This window comes from Moschus berezovskii, chromosome 12 (assembly GCF_049115385.1).
Source record: "Moschus berezovskii isolate FMDL1 chromosome 12, NW_MosBer_1.0, whole genome shotgun sequence".
In the NCBI taxonomy this organism is placed as follows: Eukaryota; Metazoa; Chordata; class Mammalia; order Artiodactyla; family Moschidae; genus Moschus; species Moschus berezovskii.
Window position 1 is genome coordinate 70,607,063 of NC_142471.1, and position 13,121 is coordinate 70,620,183.

Sequence of the window (13,121 nt, forward strand, 5' to 3'; positions counted from 1 at the left end):
ATTGTCACCTTGCTTATTTAACTAATATGCAGAGTACATCTGGAGAAGGCAATGGCAAGCCACTCCAGTACTCTTGCCTAGAAAATCCCATGGATGGAGGAGCCTGGTAGGCTGCAGTCTGTGGGATCGCTAAGGGTCGGACACGACTGAGCGACTTCACTTTCACTTTTCACTTTCACACATTGGAGAAGGAAATGGCAACCCACTCCAGTGTTCTTGCCTGGAGAATCCCAGGGACGGGGGAGCCTGGTGGGCTTCCATCTAAGGGGTCACACAGAGTCGGACACGACTGAAGTGACTCAGCAGCAGCAGCAGCAGCAGCAGAGTACATCAAGAGAAACGCTGGGCTGGAAGAAGCACAAGCTGGAATCAAGATTGCTGGGAGAAATACCAATAATCTCAGATATGTAGATGACACCACCCTTATGGCAGAAAGTGAAGAGGAGCTAAAAAGCCTCTTGATGAAAGTGAAAGAGGAGAGTGAAAAGTTTGGCTTGAAGCTCAACATTCAGAAAACAAAGATCATGGCATCTGGTCCCATCACTTCATGGGAAATAGACGGGGAAACAGTGGAAACAGTGTCAGACTTTATTTTTGGGGGCTCCAAAATCACTGCAGATGCTGATTGCAGCCATGAAATTAAAAGACGCTTACTCCTTGGAAGGGAAGTTATGACCAACCTTGATAGTATATTAAAAAGCAAAGACATTACTTTGCCAACAAAGGTCCGTCTAGTCAAGGCTATGGAGAAGGAAATGGCAACCCACTCCAGTGTTCTTGCTTGGAGAATCCCAGGGACGGGGGAGCCTGGTGGGCTGCCGTCTATGGGGTCGCACAGAGTCGGACACGACTGAAGCGACTTAGCAGCAGCAGCAGCAGCAGTCAAGGCTATGGTTTTTCCCGTGGTCATGTATGGATGTGAGAGTTGGACTGTGAAGAAAGCTGATCGCCGAAGAATTGATGCTTTTGAACTGTGGTGCTGGAGAAGACTCTTGAGAGTCCCTTGGACTGCAAGGAGATCCAACCAGTCCATTCTAAAGGAGATCAGTCCTGGGTGTTCATTGGAAGGACTGATGCTAAAGCTGAAACTGTAATACTTTGGCCACCTCATGCGACGAGTTGACTAACTGGAAAAGACTTTGGTTCTGGGAAAGGTTGGGGGCGGGAGGAGAAGGGGACGACCGAGAATGAGATGGCTGGATGGCATCACAGACTCTGTGGACATGAGTTTGAGTGAACTCCGGGAGTTGGTGATGGACAGGGAGGCCTGGCGTGCTGTGATTCATGGGGTCGCGGAGAGTCGGACACGACTGAGCGACTGAACTGAACTGAACTGAACTGAGGTCTAAGAAGCGGAGGGAAGTGAGAGGGTGTAGTCTGAGGGAAGAATTTTCTCAAGACCAAAGTGTGAGCGGCAAGGCCGGGGACACCGCACTTCAAAAACGTGACGCTCTAGGCCTCGCCTCTCTCCGGGCCTTGCCCCAAGAGCCCAGTGTCTCTCACTCCGGCCAGGGGCCGTGAGAGTCTAACGGTTACTCGGAGGCCCGGGACTGCCCCCAGCTTCCAGATGGGAAGCCTCCACTGTTTAGGGTCCCATGACCCCTGCGCCCATTGGTTCTGCCCTTTCGGCCGCTCCCTCTGGAACCAAGCTGATTGGTGGCAGCGCTGAGCTGTCTCAACCAACGGGAGAGCGGCGAGTGAAGCAGGCGGGGCGGGCCTCCAGTGGGTACTGGAGTGGCCCAGCCTGGGGCAAATAGTTACAATATTAGTAAATAACGACAGTCGACTTGAACGTTGAGTGCTGACTTTAACGGTCCAAGCGCCGGTGCAGGTATAATTTCATTCAATATTCACATCTCCACTTAGCCCCATTTTACAGAAAAAGAAAAGGAGGATAAGAGAATTTGCCCAAGATTACAAAGCTGAGTAATTTACAAATTACAAAGCTAATTTAAAAGAATGTAAAGCCAAGCCTGAAATGCAAAACCTTTAATTACTGTATTACACTTTCTGATCTACCCTCGGCTATTTAAAGGACAGACAGCTTCTGGATGTCACTGATAGACAGGTCAAGAATTTGCCTTATTTCTGACCTTCCCTCTCAGACCCTTACTTCCCCTCTCTTCCCTCTCCTCCAATCCTCTCCTCTTCTGTTCTTTAGGCCTCTCCTTCCTGTCTTGCCAAATTCTTACCTTCATTCCATCGAGAAATGTTTATTGAGTTTCTCCTGTGCATTCTGCTAGTCAGTTGAAATTGTCGAGGGAAATAATAAACCAGTCTATTCGAGGAATAGAAAAGAGATTTTTTTTTTTTTTTTTTTAAGCCATACTGAGGATTAAAGGCTGGGAGACAGATTCAAGAAGCACTTGAATTGTGTTCCACCAGAGAACCAACCCTGCTCACACCTTGATCTGGGACTTCTAGCCTCCAGAATTGTGAGGATAAATTTCTGGTGTTTAAGTCACTCAGTTTGGGGTATTTTGATAATGGCAGCCCTAGCAAACTAAGACAGGCATGGAGTCATAATCAGACCTGAAGGCTCCAAGGTGGATGTGCTTATTACCTCACTCTGCTGCTGCAATAATAGAGCTAGTAAAAAATAAAAACACACCCTGCCTCTCCCTTCCCAAATAAATGGCACAGTTCAGTTCATTTCAGTTGCTTAGTTGGGTCCGACCCTTTGTGACCCTGTGGACTACAGCACGCCAGGCCTCCCTGTCCATCACCAACTCCTGAAGCATGCTCAAACTCGGTCCATCAAGTTGGTGATGCCATCCAACCATCGCATTCTCTGTCATCCCCTTCTCCTCCTGCCCTCAATCTTTCCCAGCATCAGGGTCTTTTCAAATGAGTCAGTTATTCGCATCAGGTGGCCAAAGTATTGGAGTTTCAACTTCAGCATTAGTCCTTCCAATGAATATTCAGGACTGATTTCCTTTAGGATGGCCTGGTTGGATCTCCTTGCAGTCCAAGGGACTCTCAAGAGTCTTCTCTACCACCACAGTTCAAAAGCATCAATTCTTCAGCGCTCAGCTTTTTTTTTATAATAATAAATAAATGGCACAGTAGTCAAATAAAACATTGACTACTCTTTTCCAAAGGGAGTAGGAAATAGCAATCCACTCCAGTATTCTTGCCTGAAAAATTCCATGAACAGAGGAGCTTGGCAGGCTACAGTCCATGGGGTCGCAAAGAGTCAGGCATGACTGAGCGATTGAGCATGCACTCTTTTCCAGTATCTGTATTTTGTGCTCTGGAAGCCCCTCTTTCCTAATTAAGAGGGGGCTGAATGAGTGGATGACCTGGACAGACAATTTTCATAGACCTATAGACTAAATCCACTAACCTACTTGACTCTGATCATGTACCCCTTCTAGGGCTTCAAAATCCCCATAGTTAATAGATTTTTGACAGCAGCATCATCCTTCAGATATTAGTAATATCCAAATTTGTGCTGTTTCCTTTGGGTTAAAATTAAAAGGATGTGTCCTAAGAGTGACAGTAGGGACAGCAACCCTCCCGGTACTCATATTAAGTTAGTCCAGACAGAAAAAGGGAAAAGGCTCTCCAGGTGGCTGCGCGACTGGCCCTGGGCTATGGAAAGGAATCTTGAGAGAGCCTGTTCTGGAATCTTGAGCAAGCACTGGAGCCCAGGCCACAGGCCCTGAAGTATTGAAAGTCGGAGCCTCGTGACTGCGGCTAGGGCTCGCCTGCCGCCGCCAGGGCGCCGGGCGTGGGAGGTCAGGGTCTGGGTGGGGCGTGGATCCACTAGCCTGCAAAGTGAAGGCTACCATCCTTCGGAGTCAGGGAAGGGCTCTGAGGATTTTGAGCGTCATTTGTGCATCTTCATATGTCAGCACCTCTTGGCCAGCACGATGAACTCTTGCACAGTCGCCACCTGAGGTGTTTTAATTAATACTTAACCCCCACCAAACCCGGAAGGCCGGCGCTGCGTCAGAGCTTACGGGGTGCGGCCGTAATCGCCCACCAGGCGAGCGGGCTGCGGCGTGTTCTTTCTTGCAGAGGGTGGGGAATGCAGCAGAGTGTGGGGTAGGGCCGCCCCAGAGGGCTTCTGCGCGCGGGTTTGCTTTACTTCTGATAGGAAGGGAAGGCGGGGCAATCGACTTTTTAATTCGCCTGCAAACTCCGGGGCCAGCTTTACCTGTGCGGCGGCGAGATGTCCGGAGGATCAGCTAGGAGCCTGGGCAAGGGTGAGACCTGCCGACATTGATCCGACGCGTGTTGGGGGGTGGGGGCTGGTTCTGCTTCGGAGCCGAGCGGCCCAGGAGACTGCACATTCGCGGGAAACCGGCCAGAGGCTGGATGTCCCCAGTGCAGTTCAGGCTGTAACCGCGTCCGCTTCTCTCCGCAGGAAGCGCGCCCCCGGGGCCCGTCCCCGAGGGCCTGATCCGTGTCTACAGCATGAGGTTCTGCCCTTACGCCCAGAGGACTCGCCTGGTACTGACGGCCAAGGGTATCCGGTAAGGACCGAAGCAGGGGCCGCTACCAGCCGGGCCGGGAACCAGCTGCTTGGGGAGGCCCGGGGGCGGGGGATGAGCATCTCTGATAGGGTCCCCACAGCTTCCTTTACTGCCAAATTCTCAGCCTTCTGCGGGGTGATAAAGGCCTAGTGGTAAAGAACTCGCCTGCCAGTGCAGGAGACAGAAGAGACTCGAGTTGGATCCCCGGGTTGGGAGGATCCCCTGGAGGCCGGCATGACAACCCACTCCAGTATTCTTGCCTGGAGAATCCCATGGAGCCTGGCGGGCTACAGTCTACGGGGTTGCAAAGAACCATACAGTATTGAAGCGACTTATTGCACGTATAGAAAGCTGTGAACTCTGTTCCCTAGTGGGGAGTGAGAGGAATGCCACAGACTGCACCAGTTGAGGACATCTCTTTTAGATTAACCTAACCGTTTTATGGGTCAGCAAAGCTGGGGCTCCAGTAAATTGGTGGCATGCAGAGATCACTGGAATGGGAATCACCGATAGCAGCTCTTTTAGCTCTGGCACATCCCTGATTCCTTCTGTACTTGCCTTCTCCATCCCACTTCATTCACATCCTATTTATCTATATATTGTTTGCTGTTATTCTGAGGATATAGCCCTTTCCTGAATAGAGGGTAATTTACCCTACTACAGACTCCAGACCTTGACCATCCTACTGGTAGAGTGCTGAATTAACTATATGGTGCATTTTCTTATAGCTTGGGTTTTTGAATAAAATAAAGTGTATCTCTATCTTAAGATTCAGATTTGGGGGAAACCCCACAGAAACTAGTTATCTACAGGAAATAGCCAAGTCACTGACTTTTCTCTGACTTGAACAGCCATTGGAACTGCCTCTCTTCCAGTGACTTTTGGGATCTATTGAACAGACATTAAATACCTGTGATGTGGGAGTTTAAAACATAGCCCCCATTCCAAAGAAACTTTCCATCTATATGCTTAGAGTTTTTAAACTAATTTTGGCCTTCTAGAGGGAGAATTAAGCAGGCAATACTTTTCCCTAAAAAAAAGTAAGCTATATATTCTAAAGAAAAAAATTTTTTTGATTAATCACTTCAGTAACTCTTGCATCTTTAGATGAAACTGATTCTAAATACATAGCAAAATATTTAACATTCAGTAACATTTATCAATACATAGTAGATATCCAATTCAGTTGGATTGAAAAATGATATATCTTGTGCTCATACAACTGAAAAGTTCAGGATCAAGACAGCTGAATTAAGGTGGTAGACTTTACCACATGATAGAATCTACCAAAGCACAGTTTTCTCTAAAAGACGTATCTTCCAACTTGTTGCAGCAGGCTCATCATTACCAAGATAACCAAAATGCATATGTACTCTGAGAGCCTTCTTTATTACAAAAGCCCAGGATTTACCTTTTCTTTTCACAGTATGAAATTTCAGAAATCTTGATTGGCAGGGAGCCTCATTGTTCTTGCAGTGGCTTGTATCTGAGTGTACAGTAATCTGTCAGCAGACGAATCTTGTAATACATACACACAGATGCCAGTATTCAATCTGGCTACTCCTTTGTTTCCATAGGGGAGAGGGTGAGGTTGGGTATTTAATAGTACCTCAAGCTAAATGCTATTGTAGCTTCTGAGGTGGATGGGGAGAAAGGAAACAAAAGATGTTAGGGTGTATTATTTCTGAGTAATCTGTTCTATTGAACACTCATCCAGCTTTGGCAATGATATGGACCTGGCTGTAGCAATTAAATGAAACTTCCCTTCCTCTTATTTCCCCTAAAATCTCTCAGACAAGAGAGAAGTTAGATCTAAAAACAATCTTAATATAGTCTGGACTTCACCTGTTTCTTCTTTATGGGTTTACTTAGTGTGATTTACCCAGGTGGCAGTTTAAAAAAATATCAATGCATGGAGATTTAATCTGGGAGCTTATTTTGTGGTTGAATTTTTTGAATTCTCTAATATTATAAAAAATGACTAGCTTTCTATTCAAATTATCAAAAGGAATTTAATTTTATCATATTGATTCTCTACAATGGGTGTGGACAAACTCAATTAGTTGGCTGATTTATTTTTGCAATTAAGATACATCTTAGTCCCAAATGGAATATCTAATTGACAATCTTGAAGCATTTCCACTTATTTATTCAACCAGTGTGTACTGAGTACCTATCTGAAAATGTTTATATTTTTTCATAGCATATAAATCTGTTTAAAACTTTGCTGATTTACATGTTTGTTTATGAATATGACCAAGACGTACAAGATCACTGCTTTCCTGGAGCTTATTTCTAGGGAGGTGACATAACAAACATGTAATTAAGTGAGCAAAGTAATTTCAGTTACATATCATCAGTACAATGGAGAAAATAATTCAAGAAATATTAAAAAAAGGTCACTGTGGCCAGATCATAATGACCAAACCAAAAGTCATAGGAAACATGTGACAGGTAAGCAGGGGCCAGATCACATGGCATGGAAAGGGGTTTAGAGTTTATCCTCACTGCAGTGAGGAGCACTTGAGAGGCTGTAAGCAAGCAGGAGGGTGGCCTCATCCAATTTACTTTTGTAAATGGATGTGGAGAATGAACTATAGGGAGGTCACAGGGGAAGCACAGGGGCCAGTGGGACTGCTGTAGAGGTCCAGGTGGCAAGTGTTAAAGCTGAGAAGCAGATGAAGTCAGACTGATTTGAAGGTCAAGCTGACAGGTCTTGCTGATCCATGCAATTTGAGGAAGAGGAGGCGGGGGAAAGGAATAAAGGCCACGCTGACTCCAAAATTTGGGGTCTGATCAGCTAAGTGGGTGATGGGACCAATGACATTTTATTCAGGAATACAAGATTACTGTCTTCACTGTCGTCTGTGTTTTTCAGGCATGAGGTCATCAACATCAACCTGAAAAATAAGCCTGAGTGGTTCTTCAAGAAGAATCCCTCAGGCCTGGTGCCAGTTCTGGAAACCAGTCTGGGTCAACTGATCTGTGAATCTGCCATCACTTGTGAGTACCTGGATGAAGCATATCCAGGGAAGAAGCTGTTGCCAGGCGACCCCTATGAGAAAGCTTGCCAAAAGATGGTCTTTGAGTCCTTTTCTAAGGTGCGTGTTTATGAAATTTCAGCTCCTATTTAAAATGCCTTTGTTTTTAAAGCTGAATCAGTGCTGTCACTCTTGGTTCAGTGATTTGGGAGGGAAAGAAACAGGATTATGCTCTTGCCGGCTCTGACATGTCCTATGAGCCCTTTCATAATCTGGACCCTGTTTACTTTTCAAAGTTACATCTTTTCACTCTTCTCCTAATACTTTATATTCATGTCATGCTGAATATTTTTATTTTTCCCAAACTTGCCACCTTCTTCTCTATTCTTGCTAGAAGACTATTTCTCCTTATCACTTTGCCAAATTGTCTTCAAGTCCTCTTTCATGTACAGTACATGTCATTCAGTGTCCTTATATTTGATTCAGACTCACCAAAATGGCTTATTTGCAGCTTATAAAATCCTGAACAGTACAGCATCTTTGGTGACAAAAATGTTTCTAGGATCAGTATATAAACTCTGTGAACAGGAACTGGTGCACATTTCAAGTGTATAGAATACCCTGACATGGACTATAAGGGTTCTATCATGCTTTTATGTGACAGAGTCAGTATGGTTAGCCTCAAACTGATAAACTAAGAAATTATTCTCTGTCTAGGTACCACCTTTGATATCGAGGATTCTTAGAACACAAAATAAGGAAGACTGCTCTGGCCTAAAAGAAGAATTGCATAAAGAAATCACCAAGGTAGAGGAGGTAATCAATCCCTTCTTCTTGATTCTTATTGGATTAAGTGATATATTATACCCACACTCATTTCTCCTCTTTTCTTCGTACTCCCATCTCCAAAATGACTTTAAGGTAATTAGAAAATAACATCAAATAGGAAACTTTAGTTTACAACAGATAAGCTGTTGTATTTAAGATACAAACCAAACTACCTAAAAATGTTTTGTCATGGGCCTGCTTTTAAAATTTTTTATTGCATTGACACCAAAATATTAAGGAAAAATTTCAACCAAATTTCCACAGCTTTATACCTGTTTGCTTTTCCATGCTTGTTTTCAGTCCTTGAACATATATTTAAAATGTTAATATAACTATAATCAGAACATAAGTCATTGTGGTTTTTTCCCACTTAATATTATATAATAAACTTTATAGAAATAAAATTATTTTATACATTAAAACAAATAAAATTATATAAAAATGTTTATTATATAGTGAACATTTCCCACAAGAGTCTGCCATTAGACAGACACTTGGGGAAATCCAGATGTGTTTTTTTCCTCCTTTGTGGGAGAGATGCTATTTGGACCTTTAAATGGAATTCTCTTCCATTTACACTCGGCCTTAGGTTTTTACTGAGGGAAGACACAGTTCTTATCTCATATGGAAATGCATCCTAACCTTTTATCAGTAAGTTTGAAGTTTACCATAAAGTGAGTGAAATCACTCTGTTGTGTCCAACTCTCTGTGACCCCATGGACTAAACCACCAGGCTCCTCTGTCCATGGGATTTTCCAGGCAAGAATACTGGAGTGTGTTGCCATTTACTATAGATTTTTTCAAAGCTTTTTTTCCCATTAAGAAAGTCCTATTACTAGTTTGCTAATATTTTTTAAAAAGTCAAGAGAGTGTTGGATTTTACTCAGTATTTTGTCTTCATCTATTACATCTGCTGAAATGTTCACTGAATATTTTCCCTTTAATCTGGTGAATAGGTATGGTAGCATTGACAGATTTTTTCTGGTGTTCAACTATGCCAGTATTACTGTGTAAAACCCACTTGCTTTCAATGGATTTTCATATATATTTTAAAACTAGTTGATATTTGATTATTGCATATTTGTTCATAAAAGAGACTACTTTGTTCTGATCATATTTTTGTGTTTTTTTGTTGTTGTTGTTATTGTTGTGGTTGTTTGTTATTTTGGCCATGCCAGGAGGCCCCTGGCAATGAAAGCACAGAGTCCTAACCACTGGACCTCCAGGGAATTCACTATTTGGTTTTTATATCAGGGATTTTCTCAACTCATAAAAAGAGTCGGGTTACTTTCTCTGGTTTTCTAAGTTCTGAAGCCATTTGATAGGGTTTGGCAATTTCTGTAAGACATTTGAGTCTGGTGTCTTTCATAGGGGTAGAGTTTTTATCAGTAGTTCAGTTTCCTTAATGTTAATTGATTTTCAGGATTTTTATATTCCAGTTTTGTAATTGGACTGTAATGAATTGTAATTCATTTGTAATGAATCAGTTTTGTAATTTATATTTTTCTTTAAAGTTACATATTTCATATTCTCATATATACAGACAGAAAGAGGATCATGTTTCCTAATTTAGAAAAATCTCTATGTATAACTATAGCTGACTCTTGAACAAGGTAGAGGTTTAAGGTGCCAAGTCCCCAGGCAGTAGAAAATCCACATACTACCTACTATATTTGGGGTTAGTTGGGGGATATATAATTTTCTTCCCATCTAATTTCAGACTCCAGGTTAAGGACTTATGCGTTAAAGTGAGTGGTACTATTTCCATGTTTCAGGCTGCTGAGAGAGTATTTCCTTCTGACTGAAACTATCATACTTAATTTTACTTATGCATAATATAATTACCAGGCACTACAACTTAAGGACAGACCTAGACAATAGTGGTTCAGTGTACAATTCTGAGTGCCTAATAACTGCAAGGCACTCTGCTGAACAGTATGGGAGGTAGAAAGTGAGAGGCAGTCCATACCGTTCAGATGATTGGTTTGATAGTAGACCAAAAATAAATACTCAGGTAGATATAAATAATCTATCTACAATGCAGGATGTTATAAGGGCCTGAGAAAAATCATGGATGTTTTATAAAACGCTTTGGTGTTTATTAGCCAGATAATATTCTCAATCTTCTGTTTGCAAAACCATAATGTCAATTCACCTCCTTAAATTTCAGACATATACTTTTGTACTTGGTTTTCAAAGAATTTTACGTGGCATTGTTTAATAGTTAATCTAGTTATGTCCAGTTTAAGTAAAGTTTTTATATTGACGTATCATATGCAGAGATTTACCCAAAGCGTAAGAGTATAGCTTGAATTTACAAAGTGAACACAGCCATGAAATTGGCATCCACATCAAGAAACAGAATATTAGTTTTGGATGATTTCTGTACTTTGTACAAATGGAATCATAATATACACTTTGGGGCCTGACTTATTTCATACAGTATCAAGTTTCTGAGGTTGTGTATATTGTATATAGTTCATTCCTGTTCTTTGTATAGTATTCCAGCATGTGACTACTGCACAGTTTATCCAATTTAGTCCTGATGGACAGTATTCTTATGCTGTTTAATACTCAGGTTCTGACTGATAAGAAGACAACCTTCTTTGGTGGCAATTCTCTTTCTATGATTGATTACCTCATCTGGCCCTGGTTTGAACGGCTGGAAGCTCTGGAGTTGAATGAGTAAGACATTTGAATATTTTTTGCATAATTTAGGACAATGATAACTGGAATAATATATACTAACCTTTCATATAGACAAAAATTAATGTATCACATTCAATTGACATGAATGGGAACAAGCAGACAGGAGGAGACTTGGACTTTCCAGAGCATGTCGTATTCCTACACTCACCATTTTCTCCCATCTCTGGGCTGGGCTGCTGCTGCTGCGAAGTCACTTCAGTCGTGTCCGACTCTGTGTGACCCCATAGACGGAAGCCCACCAGGCTCCCCCGTCCCCGGGATTCTCCAGGCAAGAACACTGGAGTGGGTTGCCATTTCCTTCTCCAATGTGTGAAAGTGAAAAGTGAAAGTGAAGTCGCTCAGTCGTGTCCGACCCTTAGCAACCCCACGGACTGCAGCCTACCAGGCTCCTCCATCCATGGGATTTTCTAGGCAAGAGTACTGGAGTGGCTTGCCATTACCTTCTCCGCTGGGCTGGGCAGGAGTGGGGAATTCTGTAACAGGTAGTAAAATGTTTGAAAAGTGATTTACTTCTCCCCTCCTGGTTAAAAATCCATAAGGATGCACATTTTCGTAAGGATGTCAGGCAGGATTATGTGACCAATGCCACCTTCCATTTACCAGCAAGAGGCCCAGACTGTTTCCTGAACTCCATGTTTTGAAGTTTAGCAGCCACCTTGGCTTATTCCTATTTCCTAGAGCTTAGAGCTGCTCAGTTACTATTAGTCACAGTCTGACCACAGAGTAATAAATATGTCATGTTCTTGATTGTCTTTCACATTCTCATTTTAAAAAGCTATCAGTCTCTTAGTTTGGACAAGTTCTCAGGTTAACCCATCAAGTCACTGCACTCTAGTTTTAGATTCCTCTTCCACAAAACAAGGACCTCTACAATATCTTCCAAATCTTATATTTTATGATTATGCACATCTTAAAGAAGTATTTCTAAAGAACTGTTTGAAAAGATTAGAGGAAAATGATATGAAACTGCAGAGTGATAGGAGCCTTTGCAATGCCTTCCTATTTAGCCTTGTTCATCCCTTTATTTTCATCTCCCACAGGTGTGTAGACCACACTCCAACTCTTAAGCTGTGGATGGCAGCCATGAAGAAGGATCCCACAGTATCATCTCTCCTCACTGATGTGAAGACCTTTCAAGGTTTCTTCAACCTCTACTTGCAGAACAGCCCTGAGGCTTGTGACTATGGACTCTGATGGGGACAAGAGTCAGCAATGAAGACACCGCTGATACTTTCCTTCACTAATATGAATAATACCATTGTTTTATTTTGAATCACCTCTGATTTGACACCAAATTTGGTCATACTGTGGGCTTTCCTCAGGGCCCTCCTGCAGCAATATAAACACATTTCCTATCTCAGGGTGTTCAGATGACTCTAAGGGTTCTATCACACTCCATGCTGAAAATGTCTAACTCACCTCTAGTGAGAGCTGGAAGTCAATCTGGATTTTTAACTGCCCATAGGACATTTCCACATGGATACTGTCTTGTCATTGCAAGAGATGCCCTTTCAAGTTTTTCTTCTAGGTTCTGAGTTAAGAACTTTTCAATTCCTCATTCTTTCATTTCCATATCTGACTCAGTTTCATGCCTTTCATACAACAGTAATAACTGCTGTTGCCACTGAAGTCCAGACCCACATTAACTCAAAGCCAGGTGACTAGGTGGTCTCCTATTGGTTCTCTCAGGCTTCAATCATTAACCGTTTCAAAATCCTTCCTACCAAATCCTATGCAGCCCAGCACAAAAGGTGTTCCATGTATATAACTAAATGCTGAGAAGGCCATATCCATTCTAAAATTGGATGAATAATTCGGAAATACTAATGTCGTCTTTATACACTTCCATAGCTCGTTGGGCTTCTCACTATTCACTTTCTATCATCACATCACCTCATGAGAAAGTAGGTCGCAGGGCATCATTTCATTCTATAGATGATTCAGTTAAGGTCCTGAGGTTAACTGAAGTCTTAAACATGCTGGAGGAAAGTGCTGGAGAACATACCCAGTACAGGGCTCTTACATCAGAACTAGGGAGCGGGCTTTCTACCTGCCCTCATACTCTTAAGTAAGAGCGCCTAGCAATCCCCTAAGGCTCACCCCTGGATTTCCGATTCGGTAG

At 42.7% G+C, this 13,121-nt stretch overlaps 1 protein-coding gene across 1 annotated transcript; it reads left to right on the forward strand.

Moving 5' to 3' along the window:
- Window positions 1-3,760: 3,760 nt before the first annotated feature.
- On the forward strand, window positions 3,761-12,359 carry GSTO1 (glutathione S-transferase omega 1). Its single transcript, XM_055424709.2, has 6 exons — window positions 3,761-4,211; window positions 4,373-4,481; window positions 7,360-7,582; window positions 8,180-8,278; window positions 10,869-10,975; window positions 12,040-12,359. Exons 1-6 carry the CDS (start codon window positions 4,178-4,180, stop codon window positions 12,191-12,193), a joined length of 726 nt encoding a protein of 241 aa, XP_055280684.2. The 5' UTR covers window positions 3,761-4,177; the 3' UTR covers window positions 12,194-12,359.
- Window positions 12,360-13,121: the final 762 nt, after the last annotated feature.